General features: G+C 46.0%; 1 protein-coding gene across 3 annotated transcripts in view; it reads right to left on the bottom strand.

Moving 5' to 3' along the window:
* LOC149304715 (cell adhesion molecule CEACAM6-like) overlaps window positions 1–21234 on the bottom strand; it is a 37072-nt gene extending 15838 nt beyond the window's left edge. Inside the window, exons 1-7 of one of the 3 annotated variants that reach the window (XM_089479235.1) lie at window positions 21134–21234; window positions 19373–19738; window positions 9160–9432; window positions 7578–7829; window positions 5764–6012; window positions 4748–4802; window positions 3677–3849 (exon numbers count right to left, since the gene is read on the bottom strand). In XM_089479235.1, coding sequence (XP_089335361.1) covers window position 3849; window positions 4748–4802; window positions 5764–6012; window positions 7578–7829; window positions 9160–9432; window positions 19373–19738; window positions 21134–21176 — 1239 coding nt within the window. In that variant the 5' untranslated portion in view covers window positions 21177–21234 and the 3' untranslated portion in view covers window positions 3677–3848. Of the gene's footprint in view, window positions 1–3676; window positions 3850–4747; window positions 4803–5763; window positions 6013–7577; window positions 7830–9159; window positions 9433–19372; window positions 19739–21133 lie in introns of those variants that run through there. The other 2 variants (XM_089479233.1, XM_089479234.1) reach the window with 2 other exon arrangements.
* Window positions 21235–21246: the final 12 nt, after the last annotated feature.

The following is a 21246-nucleotide window of genomic DNA, read 5'->3' as shown; positions in this document are numbered from 1 at the left end:
CCTGCTCCCCTGACCTGCTGCTGCTGCTGCTGCTCTTGGCCTGGCGAGGGCGGATCGGGGCCAGCCGAGGAGAGCCCTTCCTTCCTTCCCTTCCTTCCGAGGAGACCCAGGGAGGGAGACCCCGAGGAGCAGGATGGGGGGGTCCCTCAGGGCCAAGAGCCCCTCCTGGCTGGCCCTCCTCCTGGCAGGTCAGAGCAGGGCTCGGATCGGGACCACCCTTAGGGGAGGGGGGGTCTCTGCTGGTGGGGCTGGTTAGCAGAGCTCTCAAGGGGGCGACTCTCCCCTTTGGACCCCCGAGATGAAAGTCAAGGGCCAGAAAACCCACTGGGCAAGTCACACTCTCTCAGCCTCAGAGGATGGCCATAGCCAACCCCAACGTCATGCTTGGTTCGCCTGAAGGTCGCCATTAGAGGCAAGGACTCGAAGGCATCCCACAACACCACCAAGAACCACCCCCACCAGCAGGGCTGAACCCATTGGGGCTACAAGCAGAAGGCACCCAGCTGGGGCAGTTTTTTGGGGAGGGGCAAAGGAGGGTCTTTCCGCCCCAAATAGGAATTCTGGAGCCCCAACTGAACACTTCCTTCCGTTCCTGGAGGCTTGGCTTTCTGGAGAGGGAGAAAGCCTCCTCCAAACCCAAGCATGCCTTCTCTTGGGTCTTCTGGGTACCTTTTCCTTTGCAAGTGAAATTTCTCAATGCTCAGCAGAGGCTTTCAGGTCCTGCAGAACGTAAGCAATTCGGGAGGGAAGGGGAATTTCCTGGGGGGCAGGAGTCCCGGGGATTGGGGGGCTGAAGACCAGCAGGCGGCTCCTTATGAGGCCTGGAAGCCTGGATGAACAAAAGAGGAAAAACACAGAGTTCGGTGGATGAGGATGATGATGGTGATGATGGTGATGATGATGATGCTGAGGGGGAGGAAGAAGAGGGTTGTGATGGTGATGAAGATGGTGATGATGATGATGGTGGAGATGATGATGGTGTGAATCCTATTGGTTAGCTCCAACAAGAGCAGACCCACTGAGTCAGTGGGATGTCCATAGGTGTCCACTCACCACACAATCATGGATTCAGTAGGGCTCCTTGGGATTCAGACTTGGACGTTGAAGGGGTTGTATCTCCGCACACTGGCTAAAGTCTTTTTGCAAAACCAAAATTTGGAAAGAAAAGATTTTTGAGAGACCCTAAAGAAGACTTTTCTAGAGACCCGAACTATGGCCCTGTTTGGTGGCCGCTGTGGGGGGCCTGGGCTTTCCCCTTGAACTGGTGCTTGCTTGAAGTGATGTCCCTTCTCCCTTTTTCTTGCACCGCAGCCTCCATCCTGAGCTGTTGCTTCCTGTTGACTGGAGGGACCAAAAGAGGGACGGTCAGTGTCACATTGGACCCATCGCAGCCGATCGAAGGACAGAGTGTCACCCTCAGAGCAGGAGGCGTCCCAAATGGCACCGTATTTTGCCGCTGGTTCCGAGACAAATCCGCAGATACGCACCTCATCCTTATCTATTACCTCCCTCCATTCAAAGGCCATACGGAGGGCGAGGGCTACACCGGGAGAGAGACTATGGACTCAGACTGCTCCCTTCACATCAAAAATTTAATTCTCAACGACACCCGGACCTACATAGTCATGATGGATGGACCTGGGTTAGTGAACCAAGGGCAAGTGGACCTTGTGGTCTGAGGTATGTTCAAATCATGCTTTATACATACTATTTAGGCACTGAGAGCAGTCAATGCTTGTTGTTGTTTTGCTCCCTTGGTTTGTTTTATTTTTACTTGTACATTTTAGCCGTACTTTGGCTGCGCAGTTTACCCTCCACACACATTTCCAGCTTTGACTTGGGTGGATTCAATTCTTCTCAGTAGGTGCTAGTAGACACAGGATCCTCGTGAAAGAGAGAGAAATGCAATTTTAAAAAAAAATACTATTTTTTAACCCGAGGGAATGCCTCTCTAAGAGTCTCTTAAGTCTTCCAGTGCAACTCTATGGTCAACATCTGTCATGAGCTGGTCACTGAATTGTGCTGGAGGACCAACAAATGCCTGGAGGAGTGTTCTCTCTAGGAACGTCTAGGCCAGTGATGGTGAATCTTTTACAAACCAAGTGCACAAACTGCAACCCAGATCCCACTTATTTATTGCAAAGTGCCACATTCCTCTGGCTTTCTAGTAGGAAACTTTGGCAAACTCTGTGCTAGGGCATGTGTGCCCACAGAGAGGGCTCTGAGTGCCACCTCTGGCACGCATGCCATAGGTTTGCCATCACTGTTCTAGGCCTTGTAGCTCAATATATTGCAAAGGTATTGCACTGAGTCACACCGGAATATTTAGCGCTTCCTGAAAAGAACCTATGAATCACATCCTCAGATAAAAGGCATTTAAGGACTCCAGCTGCAGGAGCACTTGGGCCCAGCCAAACCCATGCCAGTCCGGATGGGTGATGCAATAGTGCCAGGACATGCCCCTCACAGTGTGCTTTCTCCTTTCAGCTCTTGAGAGCCATCCTGATACTCGAGGATTGTCCACTGCGGCCATTGGGGGAATTGCTGTTGGGTGCATAGTGGCATTGGTGGTCCTGACTGTGGCGGTTGTCTCCATTTCCCGTGAGTAAGAGGTCTAGGCTCTTGGGCTGCATGGCTGAAGGTCGGTCAAGAGCTGACCAGTGGAGCAAGCCAAGGACTCCAGGAGTCCTGGTCCCCTTTTGGATAAAGGATCATGCTCCTGGTGTGTGCTCCTGAAGGAAGGCCCATGGCTTGCTCTTTCAAACCCTAAACGCAAAAGAAATGAGATACCCATTTAAAAGGAAAAGCATTCTGTGGCTGGATTTGACTCCCAGTCTTCTCTTTTCATCAGGTCGCCCTTGTTAAGGCTAAGGGATGTCTTCCTTCCGCACACCTTCATTCCAGCAGAGGTAAGTCCAGGGGCTCAAGAGGCAATCCCTTTCCGGTCAGATGGAAAAGGGGTTACAACCTCCGCTCCAAGTGGGATGATTTGGAGGACATGGAAATAGTTGTGAGGTCTCAGCCCCAGGGATCCTAACAGTCAGCAAGGCAAGGAGAGAGCGAGGGATTGACAGGCTGGGTTTGGCGGCTGAAGGCTCCCTGATCATCTGTGGGATGGTGAATCCACTCCAGGGTTTGAACTAACTGGAAGGGAGCTATCTAATGCACCAAACATGGTTTTCAGAACCACGGGAAGCTCAGGCTAAACCCCAAGAATAGATGTACCGCTCCGGGGCCACAGAAGCCACCAGCATCCATGCAAGGGATGGTCAGGGATTTGAGACCTTGCAGCCCTCCTCACCAACACCATTCCTAGAGAGATTGGGAAGCTGGGCTGCTTGGGAAATGCCACCTGCGTGACTTCAGCCTGGTTTGAGGGCACAAAGAACCCTCTCACAGTCCAGTCTAAGGCCCTGGCTCTCCAGGACTTTGGTCTCCATGAGAGGGTTGGGCTGGATGACCCTTGGAGGACAAGTCCCTGAGAACTCTATGGTTCAGGGATTCCTCCTTCCGCTTCCTTCCTTTCCCTTGTTTTTACCATTTCACCTGATGGTGAGTTTGGGAGCGCTCAAAAAGCTTGCACAAGCCCCTCTGTGATCTCTGGCTCAGCCTGACCAAAACATTGCCTTAACACAGACTTCTTAATGATAAAACGATTTCTTTTTTATTTGTAGGTTCATTGAAACATTTTGATTAAAAACACTTTACCAAGGGAAGAGAGACCAATAAAACGGACAACCAGCAAGTGACGAGAATCGATGGAGAGACTGGATGATTGAATGCAGTGATGCACTCCTGGTCCCAGTTTGCTGCCTTGTTGACCAAGGAAAGCCCAGCTCCTTTCTCCATCTGATCAGAAATAACCAAAGCCATATCAGAAAGCACTTGTCCACAACCTGATGTGATGCTCTGATGGACCATGCGATGACAAATCCTTGCTTGCAAATAAAATGGAAGGGACACCCGAAGACTACAAATGTGCATCTCCCCCCGCATTTCTTCTTTAGCTAGCCATAATTTTGATACCAGTTTCTCTAACAGTGCAAGGGACCAGATCCGGGTTGGACAGCTTTGAGCAATGACTCCATTTAAGGCAAAGGTGGGAACCATGGGCTCCACTAGGTATTTTTGGATTGCAGCTCTCATCATCCTTCACCATCAGCTGCCTTGCCTTCGGCTGCTGGGAGCTGCATTCCAATAGTGTTTGGAGGTCCACCTGTTGTTGAGCCACAATGACTTCTAGCATATGGCCGTTTCCATGCTTGCTGCATGGAAAAAGAGAGGTTTATGGAAAGGCCCTGTTTAACATGGAACTCTTAGGTCTGAGAATTAGATCTGTTTTAATTTGACCCATTGCTGTGGCAAAGTGGATGGCTCAGGAGTTTGTTAGTTTGAACAAATACAGGAGACCTTTGGCATGGTGACCTGTTTCTCTTATGCCATCTATATCTCAGGAAGAGAGCTTTCTGGGATGCCAGGAGATTTACCTTCTTGATGGCACATGCCATCCGGGGGATTGTGGGATTTATAATCCCCCTAAAGATAGCCCTCCTCAGTACCATGTTGGTTTGTGGATTACATTCTTCTTGACATGATCTTATGCTATCTCTACTTTTCCCCTCTTCTTTGGTTGAGAAAAGCACTTAAAGTGGTGTCAAACTGCATTATTTCCACAGTGTAGATGCGCCCTGGGCCTGATGTAGGTGCTTGCCCAGCGTACTCATGCATGTATTCAGGGGATACTTACTATAGCTTGACTCTTTCCTCATCTTCCTCGATTCCATCGATGTCTCTTCTTTTTCCTAAGCAAACCACAACCACAAAGGAGAAATCAAATGGGAAATCAGCATTCTTAGGAATATGGCTTCATCTTCTACAACTCAGCATTGCTATATAGACTTCTTTCTGCCAGACTGCTCTGTCTTGCTTTGTAGCATGCATCCAGAACAGTAACTTTTCTCCAGCCTTGCTGATTATGTCTATGTCTATATCTATATATGCTAGTGATACCAGGATTTGAACTCAGGACTTCCTGCATGCAAAGCTATCTGCCCCTCCCCAACTCAAGCTGTGACGCTTTCCGCACATAGCAAAGAATCTTCTGGAACTTTATGGCTTATAAAACTTATTATGCCATAAGCTTTCGCAGAACATGTGGTTGCATCTACACTGTAGAAAGAATGCAGTTTGACACCACCCTAAGTGCTGTAGCTCCATGCTGTGGAATCCTGGGATTTGTAGTTTTGCAAGGTCTTGCTGGTGCCTCACAAAACTAAACGTCCCAGGATTCTGTGAGATAGATCCCCAGCAGGTATAGAAGCATCAAATTGCATTATTTTCATTTTTAGTTTCAGGAGGTATTTAGAATTCTGCATTACTAGTTTCAGGAAGCATTTAGGATTCTCAGCCAGAGAGCTGTAGTGCCTCCCCAAACTACAAATCCCAGGATTCCAGAGGATGAAGCCATAGCAATCCAAGTGGTATCAAAGTGGTATAAGTCTATCGTGTGGACATCACAGCTGACTGCATGAGGCAAGTTATAATCATTAACTTAGGTCTCTTTCACACAACAATTATACCACTATGATCCCACTTTAACCGCCATGGTAATATCCTATGGAATCCTGGGATTTTCATTTGAGGGATTCCCAGTTCTACAAATCCCAGGATCCCATAGGATGCAGCCACAGCCATTAAAGTGGAATTAGTTATCATCTGTTGCTCCAAGCCCCCAATATTTTGACCTGTGCATTGGCTACATACCTAACATATTGATCACTATCGTGGTATTTGTTTTCTGGCGAGAGCGGACATTTTCAGCTTGGCAGGTATAATTCCCAGAGTCCTCTGGGGCAAAATCCAGCACGATGGTGTCTGCTTTGTTTGGAAGTTCCTTTCCATTGAGAAACCAAACATAATTTGCTTCAGGGAATGAAATGGCTCTGCAGGAAAGCCGGACCTTCGAACGCTGGATGAAAACCTCTTCATGGATCACAGGGATGTCAGGTCCATCTGGGGAGAAGAGGAACACACACACAACTTACACGCGTTGCTGGAAAGAAAGACACAAAGCGCTGTTTTGCAGAATTAGTTCCCTGGTCCCAGTGGACAAGATCCTTTTGCAAACTAGTGCCTAAAAGGTCACCATCAGGATCCGCTGCATGAGATCCAAATGAAAGCTGGTCAACAGACTTTGCAGGATGCAGCCGAGATTCTTCACAAGAGAATCATATTTTCCTCAGATTACTTCCACTGCTGCAAACTGAGTAAACAGGCCCATCTGGAGCGGATACAGGAGAGGCAATCGATTTTGGAGGGAATTAGATACCAAAATAGGAAAATGCAACATTACAGAATGGACTGGTGCATGTCTGGATGTTTGGGAACCAAAGCACACTTTTCACCCTCTCTAGGTTCAAAGGAAGCTGAATTGCTGGTGGGGGGATCCATGGAAAAGCCTTTTTGGGAGATTCAGTGTAGCCCCTGAAACCCGTAAGTGGTTTATGGTGTCTAAAAATCTCTAAGAACGGGTCACTGAGTAATAAAAGTACAAGAAAATTCATACCAAAATGTGGAGATATAGTTTATCACCACTTTTGGGCTATAGATGTTTGTAACTGTAGGACAATATGTAGGGGAGGATGAATGGTAAAATGGACACCAGTTAAAAAAGGAGGGGGAGATAGGCCTAGATTAATCTGAGGGTTTGGCAACAGAGTGAGAAGAACCAAGGTTTGCACCTCCTTTGTGACCACTGAAGGTATCACCAAAAAGAAAGAAGAATGGAGAAGCAGAAAGCTATCTACAATGAGCCAAAAGACGGAGCAACCACCACCTGCTTAAGCCTACAGAACTCACATGCCCTTTATATCTTCCAAGGAGAATAGTTTCAAGAAACTATACCACTGCATTCACCAACAGAAGAGCAAGAAGGGACACAACATTTGCTATTTACTGAGGAAGCTGCGAATGAGAGATGACAGGCGAGGACCTGATTTGGGACAGATGGACCATGCTCCACAGACAAGAAAGGTTCAATTGTGCTTTTCCAGCCTTGACTAGATTCCACAGTTATCACAAAAAGGCACCAATGACCCGACGGAGATAGGAACACAGAAGCAAGAGGTTGCAAGCAACAAACCTTTGAAGGGAACCAATAAGCAGCGGAGCCAAAAGTTATAAATAAACCCAGAGAGCACAGAGTTTTGAGAATCACATGAGCAAACACCGTACTAGGAGGTTACTAAGGAAGTACAATATTGGGGGGGAAAAGGGCATTGCATTCATGATCTTATTTTGAGACTCCACAAAGAAGTGGATGCTTAACATTTGATGTGACAGTAGGAGACATAAAGCAACCCATGGAAAACAAAGACCAAGAACCAGAGAGTCCCGGATCTAGGATTATCACTTGCTGGATGGATAAAAACTGAGATAACGCCCAAAAGTGCAGAACAGAATGGAAAGCAAGAAAACATCTGCACTGAATTCCAGAAGAGGTCCATGAAGACATGTATGTAGACCACTAGAAGTATGTTTTGGAGTTTACGGATGCATGCAGCCCTGGGGATACTCACCCAAAACCCAGATCTCCAGGACTTGAGAGCTATTCAAGCCAGTCTCCACATTAGAAGCCACGCAGGTGTAGTTTCCCATGTCATTAGAAGACAGATTAGGGATTTGTAAGTTGCTCCCTTCATGTGTGTGGTTGTTAAAAAACCAAGTATAGTTTGCAGGTGGGTTGGAATCGGCATCGCAGGAGAGATTGAGGCTGGATCCCGTTTCGTAATGTGAGATATTGGGGCTGATTATAGGTTCATCAGGCCCATCTGGAGCGGATACAGGAGAGGCAATCGATTTTGGAGGGAATTAGATACCAAAATAGGAAAATGCAACATTACAGAATGGACTGGTGCATGTCTGGATGTTTGGGAACCAAAGCACACTTTTCGCCCTCTCTAGGTTCAAAGGAAGCTGAATTGCTGGTGGGGGGATCCATGGAAAAGCCTTTTTGGGAGATTCAGTGTAGCCCCTGAAACCCGTAAGTGGTTTATGGTGTCTAAAAATTAAAACTAGTTTCTACACAAAATTTAATTCTTAAGTGCATTGTTGTTCTGAACAGGTGGCAAAGGAGATAGTTACAACTCGCAGCTCTCCCAGAATTTAAAATCTTGATAGAAACTATGACTTTTTTTTCCAATAGCAGAAGATCCTTAGATGACCCATAAGTGATCTGGGACTTATTATCGAGGATCCTTCTGCCCTAGACAGCAAAGCAGATACTAGCCGACCCAAAAGGGGAAGTTAACGCTGCCAGGATGCTAAATCTAGACATTTATTCCATGGTATTTTAGGAAACGCTGTCAACTAGGAACTAGATGTTTTCTGTCTGGCTGTCTGTTTGTTTTTAAAGAAAAAGGCAGGTTGACTGTCTGAAATCTTTGTTCCAATTCTTCAACTTTAAAAGTATTGTGTTACTTTTTGGCTTCATGTGGCTTCTTGAACTAGCACCAATATACAATGGTCCAGATTAAACTATAGGTGCCACAATGACTTGTTTGTATTAAATCGTTAAATTAAAGTAATAGGTTTCATATGGTATTTTTTAAAAACTATAATGCAATAGGTGTGCTAAAATCTGGAATCTGGTATTCTAGATTGATACATACATGAAGGTCATGTTTTTTAAAAAGCACATGCACTGATTATTCCCATTTGATGAATGTTGACAGAGAAGTGGGCCTACGTTTGTCACTTCTTAAAAGACCTGACTCTATATGGATACTTCCAAAATTACAGTCTAAGCCCACCCAGGGATGGGTCCACACTGCAGAATTAAAGCAGTTTGACACCATTTTCATTGCCATTCCTGTGGAATCCTGGAATTCGGTGAGGTAGTCAGCAGGGTCTCTCAGAGAAAGCTGATGTCTCACCAAACTATATCTATATCTATATCTATCTATCTATCCATTTAATATCAGAGAAATCTGATGCTTCAAATAGTAATAACTACAGATCCCAGGATTCTGTAGGATGATGTAATAGTGGTTTAAAAATGCCTTAATTTTGCAGTGTGGATCCACCCCAGGCTTTCAGCCAACACTCCGCATCTTCTATTCCCATTCAGTGTTCCTTGGAGGGGGAAGAAACTAGACTTACACAAAACAGTGAGTGTGTAGTTGCCCGTACTACCAGAGAAGGTGTTATTGACATAGCAGGTGTAGACATCTGAGTCGGTCCGAAGGGTTGCGTTGAATGTCACAACCTGGTTATTTTCGCTCAAAGAGATGCGCTCCCCAGCCTCCAAGCTCTGGTTCCCTTTGAGCCAAAAGTAGGAGGCATCAGTGCCGGCTGAGTTGCACATCAGAGTAGTGATGTAGTGTTCCAAGACCTTACTGGGAGCACTGGTGATGACAACATTACTGACTGGTTCTGTGGAGAAAGCAAAGGGGGAAGTCGGGAGAGTGTTGGCTGGGTACTGTTTGAAGCAGAAGCCGTGAAGTTATCTTTTTGCAATTAAATTTGGCATCCAATCTCCTACAGCCATTTTGGAAATAGCTGCCTTGGAGGATCCCTTTGTTCCTGGAAAGTGAAACTGTTGCTTTATTTACAAAACCTCAACAAACCATGGCAGTAAGGAACTATTCGACGTATTCAAAGTATTGGAACACAGACAGAGAACGACATAGACTTAAATCTATATGGTATGAATTTACTGCAAGAGCAATAGATTTATATGAAAGATGAAGTGGATCAAATGGGGACGGAAAGGTTTGCTTGAAGATTTTGAAACGAGAAGGCAAAGACAAGGCTTTGCTTTTAGATGAATGAATTATCTACTGATTCGGTATGGAAACTCCTGCTCCAGTTTGGGGACAGAGATCCTCACCCAAAGAAGATGAAGATGACAGAGCTCAAGATTAAGTAAAAATAAATAATAATAATAATAATAATAATAATAATGATATTAGACAGATGAGCGACTGGAAGAGTTTTCAGACACAGGATAGTATGGGATTGTTGGCAGGTGGTCTCTGAAATCTTAGTCGCATATTAACCAACTTTAAGCACTCATTGTCAAATATCTCTATAAGGAAAGATCTTGAAAAGAGAACACAGGAAAGGAGAGAAATACCAGAAGGTTATACACAACTGCTTATACACGATTGCAATTATATATCTATATATGTCATATAGTATAAAGTTTTGAATGAGGTGCCAAGGAAGACAGAAGCTGGAGAATGCAAGAACAAAGTAATTCCATTTTCTCCTAATGATTACAGTACTGAAAAATGGTCCACCAATAATAATAATAATAATAATAATAATAATCTCAGTCTAATTTTGATCCAGATGTGAATCAGAAGGAAAAGAGTCCACCAAGGACCATGGATTTGGAATGAGAATAAAATCAAATTGTAAACAAGAGGAGGGGCCGGTGTGCAGAGACAGTGAGGTATCCCAACCGAACACCTGGTGAGAATAACTCCATCACAAGTCCAGGAATCATCGCAGGGCAGAAAATGAAGTTCCCAAGATGGAAGCAGGTCAAAATGGCGGCAGGACAGAATCCGAGCATCTTCTGGGCTCCTGCCCTGAGCATCCCTGCTACTCACCCAGGACTCTGATCTCCAGGGAGGTGTTGTTGACAAGGCCGGTCACATCATTGGCCACTTTGCAAGTGTAGTTGCCTGCGTCGCCCATAGTGAGGGATCGGATCACGTATCGAGACTCGTTCTGAACCTTGTCCAGGTCTCCGTTATAATACCACGAGTAGTTTGCATAGGGAAAGGAGCTGGCCGAGCAAGACAGGTTAAGGGTGGAGTGCTCTAGGTAAACCTGCTCACTGGGTTCAATGATGGGCTTGTCTGGCCCGTCTAGAGCAAACACAGGAAAAGCACAGGTTGGAAAAGGCCAGGATGCACTGCCAGCAGCTGAAGAGGACACTCAGTTGGTCATTGCTGTGGCGACATCAAAACGTACAAACTCCCAAGACATAAAATATTGGGAGCCCTGGTGACATTGTGGTTAAATGCTAGTGTTGCCGCCCATCACAGCCACAAGGTTGTGAGTTTGATCCCAGGGACTCCAAGGTCCACTCAGCCTTGCATCCTTCCGTAGGTGGCTAAAATGAGCACCCAGCTTGTTGGGGGCAATTGGCCTACACATTGCAAAGCGCTGGGGGACTGCTTAAGTGCACTGACAAGCGGTACAGAAATGTACTTGCTGTTGCTATTTGCTATAAACCTTAACTGCAAATCCTCAAAAATTTCATAGATGAAAACTGGGAGGCATGTGGCACAACAGAGTGTGGTTAAAAGGGTGTGAGCAGACAAGAAGGGGGGGAACTTACTACTGGGGAAGAACACAAGGCGTCATAAGGGAAGTATGAGAAGTGTGGAGCACACCAAGTGGGGTGACACCATGCGCACCACCCCAGTGATGCAACTGCACCATGGAAGTTTGCACCCATCCAGGGAAGAAAGAGGAGCGGAGGCACAAAGGGAGCATAAAGGGAAACTGGCACATGCCTCCACCTTCCCACAGTAACGTTAGTACAAAAAACATTACTAAGGACTCTTCTTGGTCTGATATGGGAGGAGGTCTATGGAGAAGGGTGACACCATAAGTTACCACAATGCCAACTTTAGTGATGCCACTGAGGCTGAACTGACGCTCCTCATTGCGGGTGTAACACAACCGAGGGATTGACTGTGGAAGGGTGTAAAGTATGGGATGCCAGCTGGCTGCCATTGCTCACACCTAGAGTCTAACCAAACTTACAGAAGACTTCCAGCCAATGGGGTTCACTGTAGCTGTAAGAGATGCTGTTGTTCCCAAAGCAGGTGTAGGCACCGGCGTCATCCCTGGTGGCTGCGTTGAGTGTGAGCATTTGGCCTCCTGCTTTGATCAGTTGGCCTCCCTTAAGCCAGTGGTAAGATACATTGGGGCCTATAGACATGCATGTCAAATTGACAGAGTCATGCTCTATGACACTTGAAGGGCCAAGGATGGTGACGTTATATATGCCGCCTGTTGAGGACAGAAAAAACAATTGGCAAAGGTTTCCATATTTCTTCTAACAGAATACCTCCACCACTTCATGAATTTAACTGCATTAAAATTATTCAGGGGGAGAAGGACCGACATTGAGAGAAAGCGGATGGAAGGCACAGAGAGGTGCAAGAGATCACTAGGAAAAACCATTTTTGAATAGTGTTAGATAAAGACAGGAGGAGATGACACTTTTGTGCCTCCTGGTGAGGATTCAAGTCTGAAAGATTAGGATCCCAGTAGAAAAGGGATTCAGAAGCCAATGGTGAGAGGAAATTACGCCATTAAAGCCTGGCATGGAAAGACAACAACATCAACATCTACTCAACAGCTATAAAGGAAAAAGAATAAAGTTGAATGACAGATAAGATTCCTTCCTCAGACAAGGTTTGAAGAAGATATATGACTGGAAATATAATTTTCCTCCACTTGTGATCCAAGGGATAGAAGATCTAACAATGCTTTGCAACATTTGAAAGAATGTAGGCCTGGGCCAAATTTACAAATGGACTTATATTTGGACATTTGGTCAGCTTTTATAGAAACTGATGACTAATGTGGTTAATGCCCGCCGCTCCATTTGTCTTTTTATTTTCCTGCTTTTGTTATACTGGGACATTATTGTACGTCACTAAGAACCCTTTTGATCATGAATTTGAAAGCTCAGAAGGAAGAAGAACAGATGCACCTTAAGAGGAAAAAGGGTAAGATGTGAGGATAAACCCCAACCAACACAGGACTCAACCAGCCGCTGGAGGGAAACACCACGGATCACAATGCGACAGGCGACAGAGAGTTCGACATCTGGTGACGCAAACGATGGATGTAAATGGAAGCCGTCTATTGCCCAAAGTGAAAGGACAGCTAGTGGACAGGCGAAGGGAATGCGAAGGACAGGCCACGCTGCTGGGAAGACCGGCCATGGACAGCCGCGCCAGGCCACTCTCCGGCTACTCACCCACCACCTGGATCTCCAGGGTGGTGCTTGCCGTGTCGTGAGTGAGTACATTTGTCACTTGGCAGGTGTAATTCCCACTCTGGGCCCTGCTAACATCTGGGCTGATCAGCTCTTCTCCGCTGCCATAGATCCTGCCGTTGAAGAGCCAAATGTATTCCAGCCACGGAAAGGCATCGGCTGCGCAGGTGAGCCTGATGTCAGTATGCTCATAGTAAGTGCTCGCGTTTGGCATGATGATGGCTGCGTCGGGTCCGTCTGGGGCAAACAGACAAAGCTCACACGTTGGGATGCAAAGGAAAAGGAGGGGAAGGTCCCTCCCGGCCACGATCCCTTTGGAAAGATTCCTTCACAAAGCAGGGAATCAAAGAGACAGAGCAGAAGTGTGGGTTTTTTTTTGGAAAGACACAAGGTTTTGTTTCAAAGCAAAGTGACAGAAAAGGGAGTTTTTCAAGAAATGAGAGCTCCTCTGAATACACACAGACGGTCCATCTGCTCCCTGCCAGACAGGCTCCCACAGCATTTCTGCATCTCACACTTGTTGCGAGACATATTGCCTTGGTCCCAAAATACTGTATCTACTTCTGCTGCAACTCATCTTATAGCTGCAGGCTGCTACCTTTAATCCTCAGCACCTTGCTAACTGCCTGCTCTTTTCCTCTGCAATAATGTCTTGGATTGCAATGAATTCATGGGTGTGTTCAGAGAGATGGATTCAACCACCATCAATCCAAAATGTCATGCTATTCCTTTTTTCCATTCTTTTGACAAGCAGAAGTGGGATCTGAAGGAGAGGATCTGAACTGAACAATCATGCTGCCTGGACTCCCTGCAAACCTCCATGAATGAGGCAGCACAATTTCACGTCTCAAAAGCATCATTTGGAAGAACCATTGGGGCAACCCTGGAGAACCAGCAACACTTGGGTATCTTCTGTGCTGAATGCCAAGGATCAGCATCACATTTGTGCCCATTCATTACAACTGTTTCTGTCTTTCCTGGGAACCCCAGGGACCACTACTCTGAGTAGCAATGATCTATTTGGTCTTAGAAACATAGAATCATAGAGTTGGAAGAGATCACAAGGGCCATAGAGTCCAACCCCGTTCTGCCATGCAGGAACTCTCAGTCAAAGCACCCCTGACAGATGGCCATCCAGCCTCTGTTTAAAGTATTAACCACTGGCCACTACTCTGAGTAGCACTGATCTATTTGGTCTTGGCCACTACTCTGACCACTGATCACTACTCTGAGTAGCATTGATCTATTTGGTCTTGATCCCTACGCTGACCATTGACCCCTACTCTTAGCACTGGGAGCAGCTTGATCTTGAGAGAACAAGATCCATTCACTTTACAAAAGATCAACTCTGCAGGGAGATGAAACCTGCTAGAAACTTTTTCAGACAGACAAAACAAAATAACTGCTTGTATTTTTGGACTTTCAGCAGGGGGTTGTTGCTATAGGGACTATCATGAAAAGGGCCTGTGCTTTGAAATTTACTATATACCATGGCAGGAGGATTAATATGGAGCAGGGAAGATGTATCATCTAAGCGTCCCTTTTGCTAGGGACTGTCCTGAATAATCCCCTGTCATCCTACTCTTTCAGCTGCTTTTAAAATGTCCTGGCTTCTCTCTCTTCCTCTCACTTTCTTTTCATATCCTCAGATTACTTCCACTGCTGCAAACTGAGTAGTTTGCACTCCTTTAACTCAGCCAGAGTGTGGATGGGGAAATGCACAATCCCACCCTTCCCAGTGGGCCCAGGCAAAAGCAACCTGCTGCAGCTTCTCCTAGCTTTCCTATTCATCTTCATTCATTTCTTTGCCATCTCCGCCACACTTGTCCCCATATGAGCCAAATGAAATATTGGAGGGATTGCAACCCTTCTCTGAAGAGTTTAGATGGAGAAGGCAATACTGCAACAAACACAGGAATGGCACCAGGTTTTAGTTTCAGCCATGGATCAGAAATGTGATTTATTGCCCAGCACTTGAGCACAGGAGGCAGGGAAGACTAAATCAGATTGTACAAACAAGGAAGGACAATCTCCAAGCCCTGGCTGGCGTCAATTTGCAGATGCGGCCGAGCCAATTCTACCTTTCTCTAGAGGAAACCAAGTTGACCTTTAGGGAGATGCAATAAAAAAGCAGCATCCGCCTTGGAGGGCTGCTTCTTCTTCTTGGGAGATGCACATATTAGAGACTGTCTGCTCAGGAGGGTTTAGGGGCAACTCTGAGACCGATTTCTGGAAAATGGCTCCAGGCTGACACTCATCGTCTCCTTTCTCCCTTTGAGCAAACTCCAATATCTGGCACACAATTGGGGTGCGCAAGAGAAGCGACCTCGCTTTAATTTATCCCTTCGTTTTAATTATTAAGAAGCCCATCTTTAAGAAGTAGATCTCCTGAGAGGCAGCTCATGTGTAAAAAGACAAAGTCACAGGGAAGCGCATGAGAATTTCAAAGGAAAAACGCAGGGGAAAAAATATTGCAATTCCTTCTTTGGAGTTCTTTTATTCTGCTTGAATGTTTTGCTCTGTTGCTTTCTACAGACTGAAATAAGTGGATTTGCGTTAAATAATTTCTCCCTAAAGACTTGGAGTGTCTGCGTGCTTTTTCTATGCAGAATTCCCTCTTGGTTTGGAGCCCTGCTGAGCCCTCTTCCAGCAATTGGGATGATGATGATGATTATTATTATTATTGCTACCACTTTAGACTTATGTCCCACCCATGTCCCAAAGTTATTAAATTATTAAAAAAATATATTATGTATTAAATTACATGGTGTATATTAAACATAAATGAATACATGAAATGATTAGACTTGGGTCCCATCTCTAAAATATCTCATCATCTAGATGCAAATATTCCAAAATCTGAGGGGGGGGGAATCCAAAATCCAAAATACTTCTGGCCCCAGGCAGTTTAGCCTTCTCTGCCAGAGAGCTCTGGTTCCAAAATCCCATAGCATTGAGCCATGGCAGTTAAAGTGGTATCAAACTGGATTAATTCTGCAGTGTAGATGCATCCAAGCCTCCTTCTTCAGGGAGTTCCATAGGTTGTATCTTTCATATCTTCAAGAGACAAGCTTGGAGATGGTGCGATGGAGAGAAAGGTGTCCTGCGAGGATCCAAAATCTAACTCAGACTTATATGGGGAGATATGGGTTTTGTAAGACAGTCGGGACTGCATAGCTTGGACAGTTATTCAACATTTTTATAGAGCTTTCCCAGTTCTGAAAGTACCAACCACCCCGCTCTTAAAACAGACAAAAATCTCTTCCAATGTTTGCAAAGGCAGAATGGCATGGGACAAACACATGCCAACCTATCCAACTTCTATCACTTTGGAAAAAGGAGAAATGGGTTTGTTCCAGATTGTGTGGGTCAACTTTAAATACGACCAAACCTAAAACAAAGACAGTGTGTGCAAGGTTTTTTGTTATTTGTTATTTTTCCTTTTGGCACAAGGAAAGCATCTGCAAGCAGCAAATTAACTCTAGCGAGCATGTTTTCCCAGAACACAAATAAGGCCAAGTTGTTCTGTTAGAAACACGAGGCACGGTGATCTGGTTTTGTACGTCATACCCAGCAAAATTGAATTTACTGTTTGGATAATAGGCTGCTATAATGACCATTTGGGCCTCAGGGACCTGTTCTTCCAGCTCTATATTTCAAGAATTAAAATAATTATACTGACAAGATCAGATCCCGGGAGGCCTGAAGTATGGCCACAATAAGGCCTTTGATGCCCCATGCATTTTGCACCATTGACACATGAGGGACTCTCTGTAATTCGCTAGGCTGAAAGATATAGACCTTTTTCTTTGCATGGGTCCCAGAGCATTACAAAAAAGTTATTAATGAGGAGAAGCTGGAAGAGGCTGCAGCTGTTGGCTTTTGCCTGAGCCTCCTGGGAAGTCCAAGATCCTGCCTTTCCCCACGGTTGAATTCATGGAAAGCACACAGCTTTTGCATTTTGAACCCAGTTTGCAGGACATATACATTAATGCTTCTTTGTGACCAGTTTAATGCAGGTTTTGTGCAACATCATGTGAAGTCGTTTCGTGTGACTGTGCAATTTCCCCGGGACATTCACTGCATAAACGCCTGATCTCTTTCGTGTGATAACTCCTTAATGAATCATAATGGCTGTCTATGGGATTCTGATGCTGCTTTGTTATTATGAACCCATCCCTTCCAACATTTCACAGGGACACATGTGGCCAAGCAACATCACAGCATAGTCAACGTGGCAAAAGTTATTAATGAGGAAGGGCACTCAAACTAGGAGAAGCTGCAGCAGTTTGCTTTTGCCTTGGGGCTACTGGGAAGGGCAGGCGTCTCTTCTCCCCTTGAGGACAATATAATTTTGTGGTGTGAATGGGCTCCTGGTAACCCGCCTTGGATCCCAGGTCTGGGGAAATGGTGGGATGCAAATGAATAAAATGAACAGTCAGTAACCATATTAAATAATGGCATTGCCTTCTTCTTATGCTCCGAAATAAACTGGCCTAAAATCTCAGGGCAAGGGAGCCAATGCCTTCCCTTTACCAGGAGCTGCCAGGGCCAACCTGTCTCTCTTTCCAGCCATTTGAACGGCTGTTCCCAATCTTCTTGCCAGCTGCCCTTTTACCCCTGGGAGCAACAGTTACTGGTGCCGGCAATTTGTGTGTCTGACGCCAGCAAATAAAACGGTTGTCAAGTTAATGAGAAACGAAGGAGGAAGAGAAAAACAGAATTTTCTCTCTCTCTGGGCAGGAAAGGAAAATCCTTCCCGGTCTCGCAGTGCCATTCAGTCGCTTCATGTTCTCCTCACATTCTGTGGGCCTTTCCATAATTAATTAATTATGGATAATTAATCAGTTGGTTTTTAAAAGGAGGGTCCTGCAGTCTGAGGGCAGCAAGACCTGGAGTCCTTTCACATTACAGTTATAGCACTATGATCCCACTTTTAAGTGACAAACCAACAATCCTTAAGTCCGCAGTTTGGAGAGATACTAAAGAGGCCCTGGCAGAGATTGTAGCACCCTCCAAAACTACAAATCCTAGGATTGTACATGATGTTCCTATGGCACTTAATAGTGGATCATAGTGCTATAACTGTGTGGTATGACAGGACTTCAGGTCTTGCTACTCACAAACTGGAGAAGCCTTCTTTTTAATTGATTAATCCAACAATTGATTTGGGTGGTGTCAAACATTTCAAATAATAAGCAATTCCATATGGAGTTCATATAGAAATACATTACGATCCAAGGTTGCATCTGCACTGCAGAAACAATTTAGTTTGGCCCCACTTTAACTGGTATGGCTCAATGCTATGGGATTCTGGGAAGCATAGTTTTCTGAGTCATTGTGCCTTCTCTGTCAGAGAGCTCTGGGGCCACAATAAACTACAATTCCTAGGATTCCCTGGCACTGAGCCAGAGCAGTTAAAGCAGTCCCATACTCAATTACTCCTGCAGTGCAGATGCATCTCTAGTCCTGGCTCACACTTCTGCCTTTTACTTTGTTTGTAGCAAAACATACACACTCAGTCCTCATCTCACACTTTGGCTATCTGAGCACTGGCAGCACTTGCTCTCTGCTGCTATACAACGCCAGCAGCATCCATTCATTTATTCTGATTCCTTTATGTGCTCATTGACCTGGGATGGCATCTGATGGGGAATCATGGTTTAGGCAAAACCACCTTCATTCTTCTCCACATCAGGAACATAAACTGCTGTCATTATTGTACTTGCTCTAGGAAAGTTATATTTAAAAATGCTAACACTCAGCTTGACCTCTTAGCTGCCCAGTCACCCAGAATTCAACAAACCAAAGCCTGTCTTGTCATTAGATGCAAACCTAGCCATTGTGTCTATAACATTCCCTCAAAACAAATTAACTCTTTTTAAACTTTAATAACCAAATCTGGTTCATTTGTGCCAGCCTGGATTAGTCTGTCTTCATTGGAGACTAAAGACCACAAGAGTTTTATGCCCCAGAATGTATTGTTGAGCCACACACAACATTCACAAGGCACCATTCCCTTCATTCCAGAATAATCAAACCATCTCAACTGAGAAGAGGATTCTCATGGCTGAAGTGTATCAATGGGCCCCTAAGTGGGCACAGTAACGACTATTACTATTTCATTTCCACATCTCACAGCTAAAAGATGGAGTTTGGAAGGTGATCACCTCTCATCATGAGTGATATGAAAACTGACTCTTCCCTGGAACCCCTTCTTGGAAAAAAATGCATTTTGGGAGAGGTTGAGACTCTCTGGGTAAATTCTCAGAACTACCTCCAAATCAGGGGAGATGATAGCTTTGTCTTAGTGCACAAAGGATGAATGAAGAATAAACATACCTGAGACCTCAATGTCTGCTGTCCATGTTTGAGGCCCCTCATCTCCATCCATTGTGACTGTATAGATTCCAGAGTCGTTTACATTTAAGTTTGTGATATGAAGGGAGCAGTCTGAGTTTCCAGTCTCTCGCCCGGTGTGGCCAGGCCCTTTGGTCTGTCTAGAGAGTGGAGGGAGGTAATAGGTAAGGATGAGGTTTTCGCCAGTACCTTTCCCTCGGTACCAACGGCAGCTTAAGGTGGTTGCTGGGATCACTGTTGGCGTGAGGGTGACACTCTCTCCTTCTATCGGCTTCTGGGGGTCCACTGTGATAGTTATCGTCCCACTTTGGCCTCCAGCCAAAAGGAAGCAAAAACTCAGGACGGAGGCTGTCATGTGGGAAAAAAGAGAGAGAGAAGGAACATCATTGAGAGGAAAACATCTATTTGAGGGAAGAGTCCAGGAACCCCACAATAGTCAGCCAACATGCCCATAATCTCAGAGCATATTTTGCATCCCTAGAGCAAACTCCAAAAGTTACCTCACTTTGCTTTTGCAGAGAGACCATAACAACTGTGTGGGGATGCAACCCTTGCAATAGGCAGATTATTGAACCCAAAGATAAATGATGAGTGTGGAACACAGATCAAAGTATTAACTGTCCTCCCTGGTTATTTATGGAAAGGAGGACTGGCTTACTGTCCTGCAGTCAGTATTCTGCATCTTTCTTTGGTCTCTTTCACACAAGATGCAGTTATAGGGCTGTGATTCCACTTTAACTGCCACAGCAATTACCTGGAAGTCCTGTGATTTGCACTTTGGGGAGTTATTTGGGGATTGGCAGCCAGTAGAGCTCTAGGGCCTCATCCAAGTACCAAACCTAGGATTTCCTTGGAGGCAGACAGGGAAGCTAAAGTGGCTTCCAGGTGCCTTACTACACTGCAGTCAAGCTATTTTAAACTGAATGTATTGAACACCCCCCTCAGATGTTTGGCTATAGTTGGGCTGGGATATAATTATGTATTAAATAGATATTAAATAATGTCCCTATCCATATGATATGCATGTGTACATGCAGGCAAATACTGGCTGACATCCCGTCCCTGTGAAGGGTGAAGGACCTCCTTATTGGCAGGATGAAGGAAGCAAGATGCCTGTCTGGCTTTTCTCTTCCTCCCCCAAAGCGCTGGAGCGTTGCCTCTTCTCCACACAAGGGCCCTCCTGGGCTGGAGGAAACCTTCGGCTGAGAGAGCATGCCTACTGGCCCAAGGGATGCCTAGGGCTGGCTCATGCTGGAGAAATCAACTGGCCGGATCCTGTCCTACCAAACCCCGGGATGTGTAGTTCGCTGGGGCGCCGGAGTTCTCTGCCAAACTACCAATCCCAGGATTCCACAGAAGGGCGGCAGCGTGGCAGGTACTGGTGCCTGGCATTGCTTTCTTTCTGGAGCGGGCAGCACACCTTCCAAGGGGCGCCTCACTTGAACTCAGAGCTCGGAAGGCCCACCCCTGCCTTTGCTCCAAAGCAACCAACCCTCACTCCTTGCCCCCCCCCAATATCCCCCCATTTGGGTCCCCCAAAGTCCCAGGGTTCTCCTGCTGCTGGAAGCCCCGTCCCTGCCCCGCCTGAAGTCTGCTGCTTCGCTGCCCGCAAAGCCCCGCTCGCTCCCCCAAAGCCTCCCCCGGAGCCTCCAAGCCAAGGCAGGCCTCTCCCTCCAAGAGTTTGGGCCACTTTCGGCCAGCCCCCTCCTGGCCTTCCTCAGCCCCGGAGCTCCTCCGCCTCACCTGCCAGGAGCCGGGCCCCAGCCCCGCCGAAGGGCAGCCCCATCCCTCCCTTCTCTCTGGGCTCCTTCCCTGCGGCTCCACTCCGCTCTGCCCTGCTCTGCCTCCGGGGCTGG

This window comes from Sceloporus occidentalis, unplaced genomic scaffold (genome assembly GCF_023333645.1).
Source record: "Sceloporus occidentalis isolate IW3139 unplaced genomic scaffold, rSceOcc1.0.p SCAF_13, whole genome shotgun sequence".
NCBI classification, from domain to species: domain Eukaryota; kingdom Metazoa; phylum Chordata; class Lepidosauria; order Squamata; family Phrynosomatidae; genus Sceloporus; species Sceloporus occidentalis.
The sequence above is the reverse complement of the archived record's forward strand: the minus strand, read 5'-3'. Positions and strand labels throughout refer to the sequence as shown.